At 48.2% G+C, this 21,938-nt stretch overlaps 1 protein-coding gene across 2 annotated transcripts in view; it reads right to left on the bottom strand.

Moving 5' to 3' along the window:
• Positions 1-16,855, bottom strand: part of TARS2 (threonyl-tRNA synthetase 2, mitochondrial) — a 30,264-nt gene extending 13,409 nt beyond the window's left edge. The window contains exons 1-9 of one of the 2 annotated variants that reach the window (XM_081891471.1): positions 15,148-16,851; positions 13,407-13,597; positions 12,391-12,514; positions 9,294-9,418; positions 5,661-5,778; positions 3,463-3,527; positions 2,104-2,182; positions 903-1,049; positions 311-409 (exon numbers count right to left, since the gene is read on the bottom strand). In XM_081891471.1, the coding sequence (XP_081747597.1) occupies positions 311-409; positions 903-1,049; positions 2,104-2,182; positions 3,463-3,527; positions 5,661-5,778; positions 9,294-9,418; positions 12,391-12,514; positions 13,407-13,597; positions 15,148-15,213 (1,014 nt within the window). In that variant the 5' untranslated portion in view covers positions 15,214-16,851. Of the gene's footprint in view, positions 1-310; positions 410-902; positions 1,050-2,103; positions 2,183-3,462; positions 3,528-5,660; positions 5,779-9,293; positions 9,419-12,390; positions 12,515-13,406; positions 13,598-15,147 lie in introns of both variants that reach the window. The other variant, XM_081891472.1, reaches the window with a different exon arrangement.
• Between the last annotated feature and the right edge of the window lie 5,083 nt (positions 16,856-21,938).

A 21,938-nucleotide genomic window follows, 5' to 3' on the forward strand; every position in this document is an offset into this window, starting at 1 on the left:
AAACTGGCCATCCTATTATCCTGTCCAGGACACAGATTTTTTCCAATTCTTACCATACAGAATCCTGACTGTGCTGTACAGGGAAACATCTTCGCATGGTATATATCAATAACGAACACTGGGTTTAAAGTCAACTTGAATTGCATTCTGCGGACTGTTTCTGATACTTAGCCAGGGAAGGATGAACTTAGATTGTCCGCCTCAAACAGTGTGTGGCATCAGAGACCAGCTCTGACCTTTGCACATAAGTCACGCACAGGCAAACACTCTGGAACATTTGAGAAGCGATGGATTAGGAAGCAGAGCACACCTTAATGAAGTCCATGAGAGTTGTGTAAATGTGCGCTCCTTTAGGGAGGAAGAAGCAGCTTCCTGGGCTCAGTTCATGGAAGAAGAAAAGCTCTTGATCCTGCAGAGAAACAAAGTCAGTCTGTGCGGCGTAATAGTTTAGAACGGGGGAATAGGATCCGAGAGAGCAGGGTTCAAATCCTCACAAGGAGACCTTGGTCCCAGTCACTGTCTCTATGGCAGGCATAGGCAAACTCGGCCCTCCAGATGTTTTTGGGACTACAACTCCAATCATCCCTAGCTAACAGGACCAGTGGTCAGGGATGATGGGAATTGTAGTCCCAAAACATCCGGAGGGCCGAGTTTGCCTATGCCTGCTCTATGGCTTGCAGGAGTAATGAGAGGATAAAAATGGGGGAGAACCACGTACAACCACCTTGAGCTACTCAGCAGGAAGGCAGGGTGCCAGTGCATCAATATATATTTTAAAGGTGCTTGTTCATAAAAGAATGTGACTCCCTGGGCTTAAAAAAAAACCTCCCCCTCCCTTGGGGCATGGGGGGGAAGCATTTCCTCCCAGAGGTTATACCAGACCCAACAGGTCTTAATTCCACCTTGCCTATCCGCCGATGATCCCGCTGGGCAGCCTCCTCTTGAGCACGTTCCCATTCCGCGAGCTGCTTGGGGCTGGGGAAGGAGATGCCGTAGACCCGCTGCAGGGACTCCTTCGAAGGGTCTCCGTGCCAGTAGGAGGCGGCGTTCTGCCAAGCCAAGAGGAATGACAAACAAATAAAATAAGCATGCAATATTGCCTGGTCCAGAAAGAAGCCCCTGGGGTTTCTGAACGTGTGAAGGTTCAGGACAGGGGAAAAGAAAGCAGTGAAACTATGGAACTGGCTTCCGGGGGAGGCGTGATGGTGGCAAACTTAAGATGGCTTCCAAAGAGGATCTGAGGCAAATTCATGGATGGCTATGCTCTGCCTCCACTGCTAGAGGCAGCAGTGCTTCTGAATACCAGTTGGTGGGAACTGTGAGTGGGGAAAGTGGTTCTTGTGTTCAAACCCTGCTTGCTGGTTTCCCTTGAGGGCATCTGTCTTGCCCCTGTGGGAACAGGATGCTGGGCTAGGTGGGTCCTTGGCTTGGTTCAGCAGCCTCTGCTTAAGCTGTTACATTAGCGCGACTTTGGCATTTCTACCACCTGGCATATTATTATTATTATTATTATTATTATTATTAGTATTAGTATTAGTATTAGTATTATTATTACAGTCATACCTCTTGTTATGTTTGCTTCAGGTTAAATCTTTGCAGGTTGCGTCCCGCAGCGACCCAGAAGTACCGGAAAGGGTTACTTCTGGGTTTCGCCGCTCGTGCATGCGCAAACGCTCAAAATGACGTCATGCGCATGTGCAGAAGCGGCAAATTGCAACCTGCACATGTGCAGATGCACCACTGCGGGTTGCGCTCTTTTCATGTTGCGAATGGACCTCCGGAACAGATCCTGTTCACAACCAGAGGTACCACTGTATTATTATTATTATTATTATTATTATTATTATTATTATTATTATTATTATTATTGCTATTTAGACTTAATGGTCACTTGCTACCTAACAAGCCTCCAAGTGACTTAAAAACAAATACAAAGGGGGGGGATTATATGAAACATTAAAATGTTCACACAACAGCTATGCTTCATTAATACGCTTATCTTTATTTTATTGATTCGCAGCATTTGCACCAGGCTCTTCAGCCCCCCCTCAAAGGCTCCCCACCCTACTTCTGGATGCAAGGACCTGGGACATTAGCACCCACCTTCAGGAGCTTCAGTGCACGGATCTCCCCCGTATGCCGGACGTGTGGCCCCCGGCAGAGGTCGATGAAGGGCCCGCACCTGCAGACAGGGAAGAGGAGAGATGGTGAGTATCGGGCCTTGATTGTTCCTGATGCTTTGACTCCTTAGGTGGTGTACTTATGCTCCAGTTGGAGAACAGCCTTTAACAAACGTGTCATGGGTTTTGAAGACACTCGAACTCAGGACGAAAGGGAGAAACTTGCTAAGAGGAAGGCACTCTTGGCAAACCCTCACCGTGATCAGCTCCTGCCTGGAAACCAATGTCCCCACTGCGGAAGGACGTGTGGATCCAGAATTGGCCTCCACAGTTACCTACGGACACACGGCTAAGACCGTGTTCATGGAAGACAATCGTACTTGACTATGAGGGATCGCCAAAGAAGAAGACGACTTACGAAATTGCTTATATTTTGTGTAATAATAATAATTTATTATTGCGGTCAAAGACCGATTCATATATTTTGTGTAATTTAACCTGCTTTAGGATGCCTTGAGGCTTTTGTTTTTCAAAATATAAATACTGTAGCTCTTTACGAAATATAACTAAAAGAAACTAAATTAGAATAACAGGAGCACTGACGCTGTGGCGATCGCAACAGGTCTGTTAAAGGGCTAGGTGGCAATATTGCTTACACCGATGCCCCTGAAGGGTCTTGCTACAATAAGAGGAGCCCATTGGGGAATTTAGTTGATCACTGTGAGGACAGGATGCTGAGCCATTGACTTGATCCAGCCCTAAGGCTCTTCCTAGGTTCTTACGACATGTAAGAAATAAGAGATGGGATAGAAATAAACTGACGTGCTCATCTGCATCGCCAGGAATAAGCTCAGATTTGTACTAAAGATCAGGAGGCGCTCCTGTTTTCTCAAAAGGTGGGTAAGGTAAAGGTAAAGGACCCCTTGACAGTTAAATCCAGTCAAAGGAGACTATGGGGTTGCGGCGCTCATCTCACTTTCAGGCTGAGGAAGCCGGCATTTGTCCGCAGACAGCTTTCCGGGTCATGTGGCCAGCAGGACTAAACTGCTTTTGGCAGCGGAACGCCATGATGGAAACCAGAGTGCACAGAAACGCCATTTACCTTCCCGCCGGGGCAGTACCTATTTATCTACTTGCACCGGTGTGCTTTCGAACTGCTAGGTTGGCAGGAGCTGGGACAGAGCAGCGGGAGCTTACCCTGTTGCGGGGATTTGAACTGCCAACCTTCTGATCAGCAAGCCCAAGAGGCTCAGTGGTTTAGAACACAGCGCCACCCGCGTCTCAAAAGGAGGCAACAACTGCAGGTTAGCCGTGGATGTCCAGAGTCAAGAGTTCCTCTCACCTGTACACGGTGGCAGTCGGAGATTTCACCTTTTCGTCGATAATCTGAAGTTTGAACTTGTTGTGCTGGAAGGGCAAAGAAAGAGCCAATAATCGTCAAGGAAGTTTTGCGATAGTTCGCTGTGAGAAACAGGGTGCTGGACTAGGTGGGCCACTGGCCTGATCCTGCCAGCTCCTCTGGTGTTCTATCCATCCCGCAACCGCACCACCCAAAATCCCACTTCCCTGAACACTTTCCAAAAGAAGAAAATTAGTCTGAATGCTCAACCCAAAGCTGCTGGCCCGCATGCAGAAGTCTCCTGGTTCAATCTCCAGGTAAGGCTGGGAATATCCGCTGCCTGAAACCCCTGGAAGAACCTCTGTTGGATCATCAGTCTGACTCATTAATTGGCAGCTTCCTCTAGCCCTATTTAAACTGGCCTATTAATCAGAACCATGAGAACTGAAATCTTACTAGCTGTTTGAAACAACCCACGCTACTAAAAAGCCATTATTAGTTCCAAAACAGTGAGAGAAGAAACAATATCCAAAACACAGCTCATCATTTCAATAAGAAGTGGGTCGAAAGAACAAGCCTGCTTAAAAGCAAAACATGGGAGGGAGCAACACCTCTCCTTTGGGAGGAAGCCTCAGAAATGTGAGGCCATCACTGAAAAGGCCCCGTTCCTTGCGTTCAACAGCCTAGTTGGACCTTAATTGCAGATACTTAGACCTGGGCAGGTTCGCTGAAAATACATAGGTGAAGGCTGTCCTTCAAGGCTCTCTCTCTACTGTTGCACGAATGGTATCCTGCCATTAGACCTGGAGGCTGTGGGTTGTATTCTCTCTCTGCTAGTGCAAGGGCAATTCAGCACAACAAGCTGTGCCAGTGGAAACTCGTTGCGCAACAGATTGCACAATCTATCGGTCAACACAAGTGACCAGCAACCTACTTACATGTTCTCTTGTGCAAAACATGTCACGTATACGGCTAAGTGACTAACTTAGCACTGCATTGGATACGACCCCTCTAATCCTAGCAAGCACGGAACACTCTGGATAAACCAGTCAAATGGAGCCGTGTATTTCGAAGGCTGTGCCTGAGTGTGAGTTTGCACCTATGTTTCCATATCCAAGCGGGATATGCAAGAGGAACCCTGCACTCTTTCTAAAAATCAGCCACCAAGCCCAGCCTTTCCCCATGCCTTCTGGGGCCTTCCAGATCTTTTGGACTACAGCTCTCCCCAATGACATACTAGCACAGCAGTGTTGGCTAAGGATGATGGGAGCTGAAGTCCAAAATATCTGTAGAGTATGAGCCCAGGGAAGGCTGAACTGGGCCATCGTTCTGTTTCCCCACAAAAGCCCAAACAAATTATTCTGGGAGGCCCTGAAAGAGAGGGTGGAAGCCAGGTGTTTATGTCTCCAACAACTGGGATAGACAGCCTCTGAACATGGAGGTTCAGTTGACTAATAGCCACTGACAGGCAGCTCTTCAGAAACTGGTTTAATGCCCTCTTAAAAGCTACACTAAAGCCTCTGGTTCATTGGCACATTCTGTGGCAGCAGATGCCACAAACTGCAGTCAACTTCCAGGAATTGCAGACAACTTTGCACCTGTTTCAGAAACCAGGCCATCAAAACAAAAACAGAAGAAAAAGCTCGAAGAACCTGTTGCCAGCCATTTTAGTAATTTTCACAGCCACAACGTTTTCAGGAGTGGAAATTCCAGTAGGGTAGGAAAGCAAAGCAAAGGGAAGAATGCCCCACAGCACCTTGAAACTAAGGTGTGGAACATCTGTGGCAGCCCAGATGTTGCTGCAAGATTCCACCCTAGTCAGTGGTCAAGGATGACAACAAGAATTCCAATCCACGAACACCAGGGAGCACCAGATCTCAAACTGGAAATGGACTAGCAATACAATAACTTCTGGACAACCATGGCCTCAGCTCAGGGGACAAATATGTCACATTTTACCTAAGCAGTAAACTATTTTTCTTGTCCTTCTTGTGCTCCTCTAACATAGTACTTGTCCAGAAGATGTTGCCTTCCTGAACACTCTTGCCATCCTCCCTCATCTTGGTTTCAGGTGCAAAATCCAGTTATGTCACTGGCAAGGCAGAGGCCCCAGCATTTAACTAAATAATTCTAAGTTTCTTTTTATTCCGTCTTTCTACGAAATGACGGAGGGCGCTTCTGAAATTCTTCGGAGTTTGCACCTTAAAGAGCTCCATTAGTTCCTCTCGAGAGACTTCCAGCCGTTCAAAGGGATGGTTCTTGGCGATTATCCCCTTGCAGATTTCCTCCAGGACCGGCAGGTCTTTACTGGAAACAGTCCTGTGAAGAAGAAAAAAATGAGAAGCATTTTACAGGACACATGGAGACATCAACAGATAATGTCAAGCAATCATAGGCAGCCCAGGCAGACCCAAAATGACAAAGAGGGTCATAAAACCTCTGATCTTCAAAGTTTTGATACCTAACCAACAGACAGAAAGATAAACCTCAATTTGGACCAGCCAGTTCTGTGGACCAGACAGCCTTTGTCCCTGCATATGTTGTGAACTGCTCCTAATCAAGTTTATTTACTTCCCTGCTTGTTTGATCTTAAAAACTTTGGAGATTAAGGCTTTGTTATCCTGTTTGCCATTTTCTGACTCTCGCAAAGCTTCCCCCCACCACCACCCTCAACCAGCAACCCTTGCAAGACTTCTGCTTAAGTCAAACTTTATGACGATTCAGAGATTAAATCATCAGGGGGATTTGGAAAGAAGTTTCAAGACTAGCAAAATTTCTCAGTACAGAAAAGCCATTGCTTGACCAGTGGCGACACCCAGTGGACAGCAGAGGTGTAACACGCACACCCACGGGATTGAGGCAAGTCCTACAGGCCAATTCATTTGTGCGAGGCAAAAGGTGTGTGCGCGCGCATACACACAGACCACTTTCAGAAGGAGATTCTTTTCACATTCAATATCTCATGCCTATCCTGCCTCTTTTTTTTCCAACAACAAAATCTCAAAAGCAATGAACACATTAAGAGGAACATGAGAAGCTGCCATATACCGAGTAAGATCATTAAGGTGCATCTAGTCCAGGGGGGTCAGCAAACTTTTTCAGCAGGGGGCCCATCCACTGTCCCTCAGAACTTGTGGGGGGCGGACTATATTTAGAAGGAAAAAAATAATGAACGATTTTCGCCCGTCCGCAAAGAGGCCTGAAGATGCTTCACTTTACTAGTCCCAGCTGTCTTCCCAATAGCCGCAGTTGGGCTTCTCCAGCCAGCCAGGCGCCATGGTGGGGTAGGAGGCTGAGTCAGCCAGCGAAGACAAAAGCAGCAGCCCCGACAGAGGAACCGCGGGCAGAGGTAGGAGAACTGGGGGGTCGCCAGAGCTTTTACCCACCACCTGCTGCTGCTGCTGCTTCCTGAGAGGTACCGCAGAGAAGAAGACAGAGCCGCCCACCAACTTGCAAGCGGCGGCTGTGGCCACCGCAACAACCCGCCTGAACGCCATGGGAGGAATGAAGGAGGGAGGGAAGCAGGCGCGTGAGGAAGCGGTGTGGAAAAGGGGCGCAGAGAAGGAAGGGAGGGCGGACTGAGGGAGAGGGAGGAGGAGCAGGAGGAAAACACAGCAGCCGCTGCCGTCACACGCCTCCTTCACAGTGCCACCCTGCTGAGGCGGGCAGGTGGGCAAGTCAACTCCCACCATCGACGGCACCAGTGTGGGACAAGATTGCTCCATCTCTGAGACAAGCGCCACCGTGAGAGAGGGAGAGGGAAAGAACGTGTGTGCTGGCGATCCACACGGCGATTCCCGGACTGTCCGCAGGCCAGATCTAGAAGGCAATTGGGCCCGATCCGGCCCACGGCCCTTAGTTTGCCGACCCATGATCTAGCACAATGCTGTTGACAGTGACTGGCAGCAATGTATCTCCGGTGCTTCATTGCAAAACAAGATCAAAACTAGCGTTACGTAAAATACATTGAACAAGCGCACAAAACATAATCGGCTGTGCATTCACATAAACAATTCTCTCCTGTATTTTTATACTTCTCTTGCACATTATCAACACCTAAAGTACAACAATGTAAGCAGAAGTCCCAATAGATCAGTTCATTTATAGAATCCAAATATCTGCTAGTTTCTGTTCCACGTATGTCTTTGTATGTTCATAAAATCCAAATGGGAGCTTACTACAGTTCCACAGAATCTTGACAAGGATTTCCGGAATAATGCCTCGTTTCGCCCTCCTGGGCTTTATCAGCTGTACGTGTTCGTATGTAGTATATCAAGATAATGGAACTTATGAGATGGTGGTTTTGTGTTGATAATGTGCATGAGAAGTATTTGATACTGTGATAAAAATACAGAAGAGAATTGTTTATGGGAGTGCACAGCCGGTTACGTTTTATGTGTTTGTTTTCTGGTGCTTCAGGCAGGGAGTCCTTCCCAGCTCCATCAGAGAATGAACCTGGAGCCTTCTGCATGCACCATGGGTAATCTCCCACTGAGCTACAGCCCTGGCTCTAAGCAATAAAATTAAGATTCCAGTCCTCATGTTTCTGAATAAACGGATGATTTAAATGGGGACCCAGGAAGGTGGCTTATGCCAAGACAGGCCATTGTTGCATTTAACCCTGGGTTAGGCTGACTTTTGCCTATTTTCCCCATGGAGCGCACTCTGTTCCATTGCACCCCAGGTCAGCCCTTTGGCGGGAGAAATCATTTTCTTATTTTAGATATTCGCTTCCTTCCACCCCACCCCCCCAAAGAGAAGCATGTGGGATGCAACGAAACACCGCAACCACAAAACACACACAACCTTTAGAAGAGTTTGGATTTGATATCCCGCCTTTCACTCCCCTTCAGGAGTCTCAAAGCGGCTAACATTCTCCTTTCCCTTCCTCCCCCACAACAAACACTCTGTGAGGTGAGTGGGGCTGAGAGACTTCAAAGAAGTGTGACTGGCCCAAGGTCACCCAGCAGCTGCATGTGGAGGAGCGGAGACGTGAACCCGGTTCCCCAAATTACAAGACTACCGCTCTTAACCACTACACCACACTGGCTCTCTTTAGAAAGGATAGATGTCCACTTGCAACCTTTTCTTATAATAGGGTTATAATAACTGACTTGGAGCAGTTCTCTGGGGGTTTCAGGCAGGGGACATTCCCTTCCTACATGGAGACGCCACTAGGGATTGGATCTGGGGCATTCTGCATGCAAGGCAGGAGCTCAGCCACTGAGCTACAGCTGTTCCCTAAAAATAAATCAATGTCTGCAGCCTTTATGGTTCTGAAAGCAAGGCTTAATTTAGGAACAGAAGGAACTGCCTTATACCACATCAGACCCTTAATCCATTATTGTCTACAACAGGCACCCCCAAACTCGGCTCTCCAGATGTTTTTGGGACTACAATTCCCATCATCCCTGACCACTGGTCCTGTTAGCTAGGGATGATGGGAGTTGTAGTCCCAAAACAGCTGGAGGACCAAGTTTGGGGGTGTATGGTCTACAGCGATTGGCAGTGTCTCTCCAGGGTTTCAGCCACAGGAAATTCCCTGCCCTACCTGGAGAAACCACTCCGGCCCTTCTGCATGCCAAGCAAGGACTCTACTACTGAGCCATGTGTCCCTTTCACTTGAGAGAGGGGAGGAAGGGCCTCTCCAGCAGCTCAGCCAAGAGACCAGGGACTTTTAACTTCCAACTCTCTTTACATTCCAGCCAGTTGTTACAAGAACTCCGTAACCTGAAGAACTACAGCCTGCATCTGCTGTTTTCCTCTCCTACCCCTTCTTCCTTTTCTGCCGCATCTTTTCAACCACACTCTCCACCATCGCCCTTCCAACTTACCTTTCCTCATCCAAATACATGTCGTAGAAGAAGCCATTTTCAGTGCTGGGTCCGTGGCACAGGTAGGCACCGTAGAACTGCTCGGCGGCACCTCCTAGAACGTGGGCACTGGAGTGCCAGAAAAGCTGGCAAAAGAGAAATTTGGGGAGAGGTCTAGTTAGGTACGCAGGAACTCCGGGCTCCTTCCCAAGGCAGCAGCACTGCCCCCCTCCCCATTTGCAGAGGCGAGCTGAGGACAATGGTCAAAACAAACCAAGGGAGAATATTATTATAAGAACATCAAAAGAGGCTGGCTGCTAGATCAGGCCGTTAAGAAATGTTAGACTCATAGAATCATAGAGTTGGAAGAGACCACAAGGGCCATTGAGTCCAACCCCCTGCCAAGCAGGAAACACCATCAGAGCACTCCTGACATATGGTTGTCAAGCCTCTGCTTAAAGACCTCCAAAGAAGGAGACTCCACCACTCTCCTTGGCAGCAAATTCCACTATCAAACAGCTCTTACTGTCAGGAAGTTCTTCCTAATGTTTAGGTGGAATCTTCTTTCTTGTAGTTTGGATCCATTGCTCCGTGTCCGCTTCTCTGGAGCAGCAGAAAACAACCTTTCTCCCTCCTCTATGTGACATCCTTTTATATATTTGAACATGGCTATCATATCACTCCTTAACCTCCTCTTCTCCAGGCTAAACATGCCCAGCTCCCTTAGCCGTTCCTCATAAGGCATCGTTTCCAGGCCTTGGACCATTTTGGTTGCCCTCCTCTGGACACGTTCCAGTTTGTCAGTGTCCTTCTTGAACTGTGGTGCCCAGAACTGTTGTCTGTCTGCAGGCGTGGACTTGGTTGAATGCATATGATGCAGCTTAGAAAAACAATCTTCTTGAAAAGTGCTACTAGACAATCTACAAGCCTGAAAAGGAACCAGCAGTTTAGGCAAATAAGCTCTGTCTGGTGCTAAACGTACCTTAACAGCTGGACAGAAAATGGAAGAACAGGCTGGGGTGCTCTTTTGCCAGACAGCTTTTAAATTAAACAAAATGGGTTTTTTTCTTAAAGCTTCAAAAGTGAAACTGTTACGGAATTCTAATTCTAAAATGTCTGCTCAATAAACAAGTCCTTGCTGGGGGGGGTGTGGCCAACCTAGCCCAGGATCCTGTCCTCGCAGTGGCCAACCAGATACCCCAATGGGAAGCTTGCAAGCAGGACTGAGTGCAGCAACAGCAGCCCTCTCACCACTTGTAAGTCTCAGCAGCTGGTATTGTTCAGAGGCATTTACTGTCTCTGACGGTAGAGGAAGAACAGTCCTTAGGCTGCTAGACACTGACAGTCTCCTCTGCCTCCTCCCTGAATCAGCCTGACCCTCTTTCAAATCTAAGTTGTTGGCCATCATTATGTCTTATGGGAACGAATCCCAGAGTTTATCTGTGCTCTGTGTGAGGAAGTCCTTCCTCTTCTAGACTCACAGCTGTCCATGGAGGTGCAGGTCAATTCTGTGTCCAGGGCAGCTGTTTATCAGCTCCATCTGGTACGCAGGCTGAGACTCTCCCTGCCCATGGACTGTCTCGCCAGAGTGGTGCATGCTCTGGTTATCTCTCACTTGGACTACTGCAATGCGCTCTGTGTGGGGCTACCTTTGAAGGTGACCCGGAAACTACAACTAATCCAGAATGCGACAGCTGGACTGGGAGCGGCCGCCGAGACCAAATAACACCGGTCCTGAAAGACCTACATTGGCTCTCTGTACGTTTCCGAGCACAATTCAAAGTGTTGGTGCTGACCTTTAAAGCCCTAAATGGCCTCAGTCCAGTATACCTGAAGGAGCAGCTCCACCCCCATTGTTCTGCCCGGACACTGAGGTCCAGTGCCAAGGGCCTTATGGCGGTTCCCTCGTTGCGAGAAGCCAAGTTACAGGGAACCAGGCAGAGGGCCTTCTGGGTAGTGGCACCCGCCTTGTGGAGCGCCCACCCACCAGATGTCAAAGAGAAAAACAACTACCAGACTTTTAGAAGACATCTGAAGGCAGCCCTGTTTAGGGAAGCTTTCAATGTTTAATAGGTGACTCTATTTTAATATTCTGTTGGAAGCCGCCTAGAGTGGCTGGGGAAACCCAGCCAGATGGGCGGGGTATAAAAAATAAATAATAATAATAATAGTTGTTGTTTTTATCATATTCTCTGTCCCAAATCTTCCAGCCATCATGCAAGGAGCTAGGAAGAAGCCCAATATAATTCTGAAAAGATGACACCCCAGGAGCCTGAGGAAGGAGGGCTGAAAGAGGAGGGTCTTTCTGCCTTCGTCTACAGAGCAACGTCACCAGACTGGACTTTCCTGGCAAGAATGACCACACCACCCAGACGGAGAAGGCCGCCCACCAGGACATTCCTCCTGAAAGCATCCTCTCCTGGAACACTGGCAACGAGACACAGCTTGGGTCCAAGCTGCCAGGCAGCCTGCCTCTACAAGCCCCTGAAGCTCACAAGCTAAGGTTTGATGCAGGCGACCAGCCCCATTTAGCTCATAGCTGTTCACACGCCTATTACCCACCAACGAGCTCCTTTTAAAAGCTGCTCTTCCTGTAGCGCAGGGTCTGAGGAACCCATTTCTTGGCCAGGGAGGGCAGCTCTTTCTCTTCCCCTCCCCCCCCCCCGCGCCCCCCACAAAGAAATGCTGACAGGTGGGCAGGCCCACCCAACTGCTAAAGTTAACCAATAGCGGTGGGAGGGGAGAGGTTTGTATCACCAGCATCTTCCTCGTAGGAAAGGATTCTCTGCTCTTTTGGAGTGGGGTAGATATTTTTATTTATTTTCAGTAACAGTATTAATATAAATTTACGGAATTTATATGAACACTCTGCTTATGAGCAGAGGGTTTAATCCTGCTGCTTGGGCCACACGCCAGTTCCCTGTGGAGGACCTGGTGGGCACCGCCAATGAGGAATCAGGGTGCCTGGCAGTGCCAAACCTTGATTTCAGCCCCCAGAAGTTCTGGCATCTGGAAGGGGAGTGAGACCCTTTTCCGTTCTTGCTTGCTAAACTCCAGTCAAGATTTAGCAGCTTCCTTCCCTCTCTTCCGCACAAGTGAAACTACTCTGGGTACTCACCGCCTGCCCATCCCGAGATTCGAAATCCACAAACTCCAAGCTGGCGTCGCCCTCCAGCGGGCGATCCAGGTCATGTAGGCTCCCATTCACCCGTGCCACCACGGCACCTTGGGCCAGACTCCGGCTGCAAGAGCAGTAAAAATAAAATAATAATAATAATAATAATAATAATAATAATAATAATAATAATAATAATTTATTATTTATACCCCACCCATCTGCCTGGGTCCTCCCAGCCACTCTGGGCGGCTTCCAACAAAACACTAAAATACAATAACCTATTAAACATTAAAAGCTTCCCTAAACAGTGATGCCTTCAGATGTCTTCTAAAGTGGGAGGTTAGGACACATCTGACTGGCAACTGCCTCGCAACCACGAGGAGAAACGGACCAGATATTTATTTTTATTTATTTTAGGTACTTCTGCGCTGCTTGATATTAATAATCTCTAAGCGGTGCAGAAACATATTGTTATTTTTAAGGTACGATTGCCCCCAAAAGGCAGAAGCTGGAAACTGCCTTGTAGCGAGCCAGACTATCCACCTAGTTCAGTACTGCTCACACTGACTGGCAGAGGTTCTCTAGAATCCCACAGGGGGGATTTTCCCAGCCCAGCCTGGATATGCCACTGCGGATAGAAACTGGACCTGTCTGCTTGCAAAGCAGATGCTCTCTCCCTGAGCTACGGCCGTTCCAGTGAATCACAAGGTTTCAGATTCTGAGTTAAAGAAGAGCTTGCTAAGAAGGCCAAAGGTGCTGAACCTCCAGATGCTGCTGAACTACAACTCCCATCAACTCAGGGGCATCTCAAAAAACTTCAAATGTTACTCATCTTCTAGGGATATGCTTTTACAAGTGAAGGACAGGATCTCAAATTTTTGAATCGCACCTCTCTGTTGATATCTCAAGAGCTGCCAACCCTTTGCCTAAAACAGTTTGGTGTTTTTTTTTAAAAAAAAGTGTTCAAGAGGAAGCACATTTGAAGACAGCACATAGCGAACATCTAACACACACACCTGATCTGCAGCGCCACTTGATACGGCGTGGTCATCCAGGCCTCCCCGTTTATTTCACTGCCACTTGGTAGGGAAATCCGGATCGGCCGGCTGTTTTTGTGGCTTCGCTTGGCACATCGTTCAGCCGCAGCAGCTTTTAGCTTCTCATAAAACGCCAGGCGCTCAGAGATGTGGGAAGGAAGAGCACCCGCCTACAGGAGAAGACATAGGACAGAGTCAATCGCCATTAATTCTGGCCTTACCTTAGGGAAATGGCCACTTTCAAAATGCAGAATGACTGACAAGACCCCCATTAAAACAGATGGCCAGGAAATCTATCAATGTTCATATTTGTTAAAGGTAAAGGTACCCCTGCCCGTACGGGCCAGTCTTGACAGACTCTAGGGTTGTGCGCTCATCTCACTCTATAGACCGGAAGCCAGCGCTGTCCGCAGACACTTCCAGGTCACGTGGCCAGCGTGACAAGCTGCGTCTGGTGAGCCAGCGCAGCACACGGAACGCCGTTTACCTTCCCGCTGGTAAGCGGTCCCTATTTATCTACTTGCACCTGGGACTGAACGACGGGAGCGCACCCCGCTGCGGGGATTCGAACCGCCGACCATGCGATCGGCAAGTCCTAGGCGTTGAGGTTTTACCCACAGCACCACCCGCGTCCCTTACATATTTGTTACAGGACTGGAAAAAAACCCACTCCAGGTGCTACAGCCAACATAGTTCTGTTGAGGGGAAAGTGAAGAAGAGTTACATGGTTTGTGGGGAAATGGTACCGTTTGCCGAGAACGATGGAAAGGGGTAAGCAACTGCCTTGGAGCAGTTTTCTCCCCCAAACCGGTAGCAGATAAACCTGGAGGCAGCAGACTCCCTTTTATACCAGTTAGGAGTGTCAGTGTGACAACTGCCAACCCAAAGAGAAACTGATATACAGACCCCTGCCCTGTCTCTCCAAGAACAGGTGTCACGTGGGGCGCCCAGAATGGCAATTCAGCGCTCAGTCAGACACTCAAGGGCAAACATCAGATGCTCCCAAGATAGAGGAAAAATAAAGAGCATCTACTGACGGGAGCTTGCCTCCAAAGGATGCACAACTTGTACAGCGATGCTACAGGAGTGCATTTGGCACCTAGTCGTTTCATTTAGCAAGCCCCAGTTGGGTGTGTTGCAAATGTATGGGATCACCATTGTAAAGCAATAACCTTTAAGGTTTGGGGTGGGGAGCCTGGATGATCAGCTGCGAAGGTTGTCAAGGGAAGAAAGTACTGTTTTATCTGAAGCGACGCTGGACACCAGGGATTGCCCAGCAACCATGCTTCTTCATTCCCAGCGGTGTGGGGGAAATGCCACAGTTGCACTCTGTGCATGTTCAGAGATGCTCCATTATGTTGCATCGCTTTGCAACGTGTTTTCTCTACACAGCACTGTCCTGAAAGCAACGTTAAGGAACGGCCAAGTTCAGGCCAGACGGTCTCGCCTTGGTCATTCACATAAATCTGAAAGTGCCGGTGCTTTGAAGGACCTGCTACAACAGGCAAAAATCTGGCTCTACTCCTGGGGCGGATGGAAGGCCTCACCCGTTGAAAGCCTGCCTGCTGGACAGAAAAACAGCAGCAGCAGCACAGGAGCTTTCAAGACGAGAGGCTGCAGCTTTAGAAATTATGGGGCAGCGAGAAAAGTAGGACTGGAGACTGGGAAAAGGAGGGATTCGAAAAATAAATACATTTAAATCAGAAGACTATCAACAGACCCTGTACAGCCTGCAGAGATGGCTCTTCCCAGCCCAGATCTTCCTCCAAGGCCAAAGGACCTTCATCTTTGAGGAAACCCGTGTCAAGTCACCAGTTCCCACGTGGGAAACTGCCGGGGGTCCCGTAGGCCGGTTGCACCCTCTGCAAAAGCAGCTCCAGCATTCCTTCTCCACCTTGCAAACTGCGAACAGGGGAGCAGCAGCAGCCTGCGTGGGACTCTGCGCGCGCTGATTGGCCGCCTCTGCAAAGAGGAAGAGAACGCGGATTGGTAGTCTAGCTGGCCAATAGGCTTCCTCCCCCTGGAAGGAGTTTCCTTCCCCCTCCCCTCCTGAAACAAGGACTCGAGGAGGTGAAGTTCCGCCCACCTTTCCTCCCCCGCCCGGATCCACGCGACAAGCAAGACGGGGAAATGAAATGCTGCAGCCACCGATTCTCTTGCAAATTAAGAAGGGCTTCTTGGATCGCAGGCTTGCACGCGAGGTTGCCAGCTGAACAGAAACTGATAGGCAGGCCTTTGTGTAGGGTGCAAAGGGGGAAAGGCTCCCCTCACTGCATGCAGGTGAGAAGCACGCTTTAACCCTGCTGAGCGATGTCTGTCAAGCTGCACAGCTGCAGCGGCCAGTTGGAAAGTTGGCAACCCAGTAGGCGCAGCCTTAGCGTTGGCAGGGAACGCTTAGGGCAAAACACAGCCTAGCTGCAGAGGAATTCTGTGGCCATACACTGAAGAGAACTGCATGCTGCAATTAAAACCAAAACATAACCAATTTCTGCGTAACAGGCATAAAGCATGCAGCTTTCAGCCTGATAGGCAGAGTTCAGGAAAAGCTGCATTGGTTGGATTTCCACGTCCCCTACAGTACTCAAAGGGCTTTAAAAATGCCTTTATTTATTTAAAACATATGTAGCATAATCAGTGTTCTAAATAAAGTAATTTTTTCCTATGTCTCATTTAAGTACTTTAGGAGGTGGAAATTCAACAGGTGCAGCTTCTACCACTTCCTATTCATCACAGGGAAAGGGGCAAGCTTTGAATTGTGCCCAACTGAATTCTACTCAGAGTAGACACATTGAAAACAATGGACCTATATCATGTCCATTTGTTTCAGTGGGTTTACTCAAGAGTATGACTAACACTACATACGAACCCTTTGCCTGTTAGGCTGCTGATTCAAGGGCCCAGGGGTTCCTGTCAGGAAAAAGGTCATGACCCCATATCCTCCTAGCAGCTCCATGAAATCCTATAAACCAGATTAACAGTGTGCACATACAAAAGGCAGAAAAGGTGTATTTAAGCATTAAAATCACATTAGAAAGTAATCACCCAAATATGAATTGGATCCCAGTCTTTTCAATGAGCAATTCGTAGAATGGGCAGGATTTGGCCAAAGACAGCCTCTTAAATTCCACTATTTTTTTCCCAGCAGGAGAGTTAAGTGCATATCCTTGAATCCCTTCTACTAGAATCAATGTGGTATAAAAGTGCCAGGGCTGGCCCAAGACATTTTGGCACCCGAGACGAACCACAAGATGGTGTTCCTCTCCTCCCTGAAATGTAAAGATCTACATTGCAATCTGCTGCCCCTGTGAATCCAGCCACCTGCAGTGGTCGCCTCATCTTCCCTTGAGGGCGGGCCGGCCCTGCCAAGTGCTCACGAGAGCCAGACAGCTCCCAGTATATTTCACCCCCCCACACACACCCCAACACCTGAAATTGATGTAAATCCCTAACCCTCCCCTTTCCCTTCTAACATCAAAAAGGATCATATTTCACTCTCTGAGTTTTTCATATTTTTAATCAGCAAATCCACGACGCTCATACCAGATTTTTTCCTATGAGCAATGGCAGAGTGAGCTCTTTACTCTGAAGTTGCTACTGGTGTCTGTTCTATCTGAAGAATGCCTTATTATTTTTCACACGCACAACTGAAAAACCCATTGTGTCCTACCTCTTAAGACTTGTTCCGTGGATTACTGCCTCACTCACACCAAAAAAAAAACCTCTCAAGCATGGCCTAGCTTTTAAGGCTTGTTCTGAGGATGATGGAAGTGTTTGCGAATTACAAACAGCTTGGTCCTACCTACATTTATTTGGTTGCATATCCCAATTTGGCTTACTCTTGGTTGCATGTGCACAGGACCGCAGTTGCGTGGATTGGGCCCCATATGTAAATACAGATAAGCTCAGCAGAACTCACTCCTACCTCTGGAGGTAAAGTAACTACTTAAGTAAACAGCATGCTAGGAAAACCAGATAACCAGGTTGTTACCTTGGCAAAATAATCAGATGTGCAGAGAGAGATGATAAATGTAAAAACCAAAACCTAAAAACAAGGCACAGACACAGAAGAAATAAATTGTAACCCAGTTTTGTAGGAAACCTTTCAAAGGAGTCGATTCAGGTTGACAAAGAACAAGAACTGAGGAGGTCTAATCTGAGAGTGCCCACATGAGCTAGGCTGATGTGGTGCCCTTTCAAGGAAATTTTTATGAGGCTGGTGCCCAATTCAGGTGGGAGAGGAGTGGGCAGTCTCACCCCACCCCCTGGCAACACACATGTATATCATGTATACGACAGTTGCTGGATTGCATGATCTATGCCTCTTCAAAAAGAGAAGAGTTTGTACATATTGATTATTGGTACTATTGGGCCCCTAAATAATTTGCAATGTCGGCATGAAGAGATTTAATAGACCACTGTAAGGTTTAAAGCTCCAGCTCAGGTCTGACCAGTGCATGGAACGGGGACTGGTTCTCTATGGGGGCACTAAGCACACCTGCCAAAAGAGAGTAGTCCAGAGTTTCTTTCTAGGCAAGGGTGCTGCAGGCATCAGAGCGTAAGGAAAGAAGAAGAGCCTACTGGATCATGCCAATAGGCCATTGAGTCCGGCATCCTGTTCTCACAGTGACCAAGATGCCCTTAATGGGAAACCTGAAAGCAGGATCTCAACACAAGAGCTCTCTGCCTGCATTTGTGGATTCCAGCAACTGGGATTCAGATCCATTGCTGCCGCCAACTGTGAAGGGCTGAGCACAGCCATCACGGCTAGCAGCCATCAGAAGTCCTCTCACCCACTGATTTATCTAATCCTTTTTTAAAACCATCTAGGTTGGTAACCCATCACTGCCTCCTCTGGGAGCAAGTTCCATAGTTTCACTAAACACTGCATGGAGAAGTTTATTTTCTCTGCCCTGAACCTTGCAATATTCAGCTTCGCTGCATATCCAGCACCCAGGCGTGTGCTCCTACGGCAAAGACACTCAGCACATGAACACAGGTCACACTTGCACTCCATGCTCCCAGCAACATCACTCTCACAAGCACATTTCAAGCCTGATTCCACTCAGCTAATGTTTCCACCACACCAACAGATTTGGCTATTTCAGCATCAGGTGAAGCTTTTGTCTGTGCAACTTTATTCTTAGATCTTCCTACCCAAGCCCTTTTGGCACAGATGCCACCTTTGGTTTTGTCTTACTCCCCAGGGACTTCATTGGACCAGGCCTTCTATTGCCCTAGGATTCAGAGCACCTCAAGCCAATGGCTTGAGTAGAAAAAAATAGCCAATAGCAGCAAGACGCACTTGTGTGACAGGGAGCAAGCAAGCCAATTGGAGCCATAGGTTTGTGCTGCCATTGCACAACACCTGCCTCCCTGGGGGATTTTTTTCGTAGCATGCTGCAAATACATGCTACAATCTTCTCTGCCCTCAGGGCTTTCCCTGTGAACAAAGATGTTCTTAGAATCATAGAAATGTAGAGCTGCAAGACACCCAGAGGATCATCTAGCTTTCAAAATATTCAACCCGCGAAGTTGCTCTAGCTGGTTGGTTTAAAAAGCGCCCCCGTCTTTTGAGCCAAATTATGAACCATTGGATGTATCTGGCCATCAGATCACAAGAGTCAATTCAGGCAAAGGAAGAGAAGCCAGTCATTCAACGGGCTTGAAGAACACACAGAGCTGCTCCTCCTTTTCCCTTCTGCTTGTGGGAACCACCAGTGCCTAAAGGCCTCCGATGCGCACGATCCTGTTTCAAGCTTCCCCAATCTGGTGCTCTAAAGCTGCTTTTGGACTTCAGCGCTTCATCAGCCATGCGTCGCCACTTTAGGCGAAAACAGCGCTGCTACTTGCACTTGAACTTAGCGATACTACAGACAGCAGTGGCACCTTAAAAGCAGGAACCTTAAAACCCAAGGTTCCACGGCTTCTTCAGCTCCCTGTCAGCCTTTCGGAGGAAACCTTTAAGAGTAGGTTGCTGAATCTTGTGCTTGAATAGTCCTATGCACATCTTCTCAGAAGCCATTAAGTTCAAGGCGGTTCACCCCCAGGTAAGTGTGCAGTGGGTTACAGATCTGGTGAATTTTAACCCTGTTCATGGCTCTTTTGGATAAGATTTCTTAGGGACACAAGAAGCTGCCTTATACAGAGCCAGGCCTTCGGTTCGCATAACCCAGATCTGCCTACACTGACTGGCAGCAGCTCCTGGGCGTTTTAAAGCAAGGGGATTCCCAAGCTTTACTTGGGAGAGGTCCAGGAATGAACCGGGAACTGTCCACACGCAAAGGGAGTCCTCTCCCAGTGACACAGCCCTTAGGAAGAAAAAGGAACGGTGAACTGCTTTAAGCTGTAACAAAGCAGATTTTAAAAACTGGAATGGTTGACAACCACTGTAGTCAGGTGGCACAGTTTCTAGAGCGAAGAGATTACATCAGGGTAAGAACCTGGCCAACCTTACTAGTTATAGGCAAGTTTGGAAAGCTTTGTGATGGCTCTTTGGTGTCTCGAGTGGAAATAGTTCCCCAAGGTGCTTGTCTTGGTATGGAGATGCAAGCCGGGCCCCCGCTTGCCATCCTCTTGAGATCAGCTAGGCTAGACATCTCCCTCTGCATGCTTAAAGAACCAGGCCCGAGACCAGAGGAGTCATACTGTACTTGGCAAGCAGGAATGCCCCAGATAACTGTGAGAGAGCATTCTAGGGTCACTTAGATGGAGCAAAGTGCTCATCCCTTGGGAGCAGGGAGCCAGTCCAGTGAAGAAACTCCACCTCATCCATTTCAAGACTAATATACTTTCCCTTCACATAATCATCTTTTTCCAGTGGGGATTTATGGCCCTCTGCGGGTCTACTGTTGTCCTTGTTACTCGACAGCCCTCCACACAAACTTCTAAGCCAGATTTCTATGCAGCCTTCTGATTTCACGGGCACAAACAATACAGATGGGTGTCCCCCCCCCCATTCAATTGGGGTCGCTATCAGGCACACCCTAGTTATGCCTGCTCCAGGAGTTGGCACGGTTGTAAATACTTAGGTACGGGCTAGCGGAAGATCCCATAAAAACAAGACCAGCAGGATGAGCATGCAACAGGGTGTAGAGCCAGTGGGCTTTCACCCTGCAAAGCTCAGCCCCCCCCCCCCATGAAAACATTTCCTAGATGCAGCCACTGACAAAAGGGAGACTCCTGGCTGCAGAAATACTGTTCAGTCAACAAAAAAACCCCAAGCAAAACCAGTTACTAGAGGCTCCTTAGCTGTCCCCCACCCCTGGAAAGATTTTTTTTTTGCAATGGTAGTCTCCTCCACAATGATGGAAATTTCTGTATTCTTCCCTTGGATGCATATGGCCTGATAGTATTTTGACCACCACCAATCACAAGAGTGGGTGCGCTCGGTGGGAAAGCTTTGCACCCTGAAACTAGTATACTCTGATTTAAAAACCCCCAGCCTGTCCCTGCTCAACTGGTTGACTGACTGCTGTCCCCACTCTACCCCGGTGAGAAAGGCGATCCAACTTCTGCAACCCGAGGGGCTTAATGTTTGAGCTGTTGCTTGAATGCCACCACAGCAGACTTGAGCAACGCAGACCCTGGTCCTGCAAAGCCACAGTCCTCTGCAAACCAGTGCAAGACGGGAGGTTTGCTTCTGAAGAGGCAGCGTTTGGATGGGTGTTTAGGAGTCTAGCAGTCGCTGGCACTGCGCAAACCAGTTTAAGCAAGTCTACTGAGACAGAGAACAAACAGCGGGCTTTTAAAGGTTTTGGCTTTGCCAGGGTGGTGGCATGAGCTAAACACCCCCCTCCAAAAACCCCACACAATTTACCAATTGTGATGCTTTTAATGAATCATGGAGGATAAAGCGATCCATGGCTACTAGCTCCGATTTGCCTTAACTACCTCCCTACATGTGGACTTCCTATAATAGGCATCCGCTTGGCTGCTATGAGACCAGGATTTTGGACCACAGGGGCTCCCTTTGGGCAGATCCAGCACCCACAATTCTTAACTCTCGTTTCAGGCCTTTAAAAAACTTTACATGTGCTGTGACAGTAGCGAAGTATCTGCTCAGAATGACTTTATCTGGTAGATTAAATGGGAAGCGCTGTTAAAACCTCCCCCTCCAACACACACACACACAAAATAGGCACACAGTTCCCTTGGAAGGGACCTCAAGAGTTATCTAGTTCAACCCCCTGAAATACAGGAATCACAGCTAGAGTCCCCGACGTATCAGTAAAGCACTGGTGCACTGAGCTGCTGCTACTGCCTGAGATTGCGAGTGCAAGCAGGCGCACACAAACACATTTTCTAAAGGCCACCTTCTCCTTTGTACCACAAGTAGTAAAAATAAAGCTCTCCTTGTCATTAGGGTAGGGGGTCATGTCGTAACAGTGGCTTTTAAGTTCAACTGGAGGCACGCAGATCCCTTCCTGATCCTTTGCCATGCTGTAAGTACATTCATTTATGAAAATATAGTCAAATTTGTGCTGCAGCCTTTAAAAGGTCACCGCGGCCAAG

Source organism: Podarcis melisellensis (genome assembly GCF_964234715.1).
Source record: "Podarcis melisellensis genome assembly, chromosome: 16".
In the NCBI taxonomy this organism is placed as follows: domain Eukaryota; kingdom Metazoa; phylum Chordata; class Lepidosauria; order Squamata; family Lacertidae; genus Podarcis; species Podarcis melisellensis.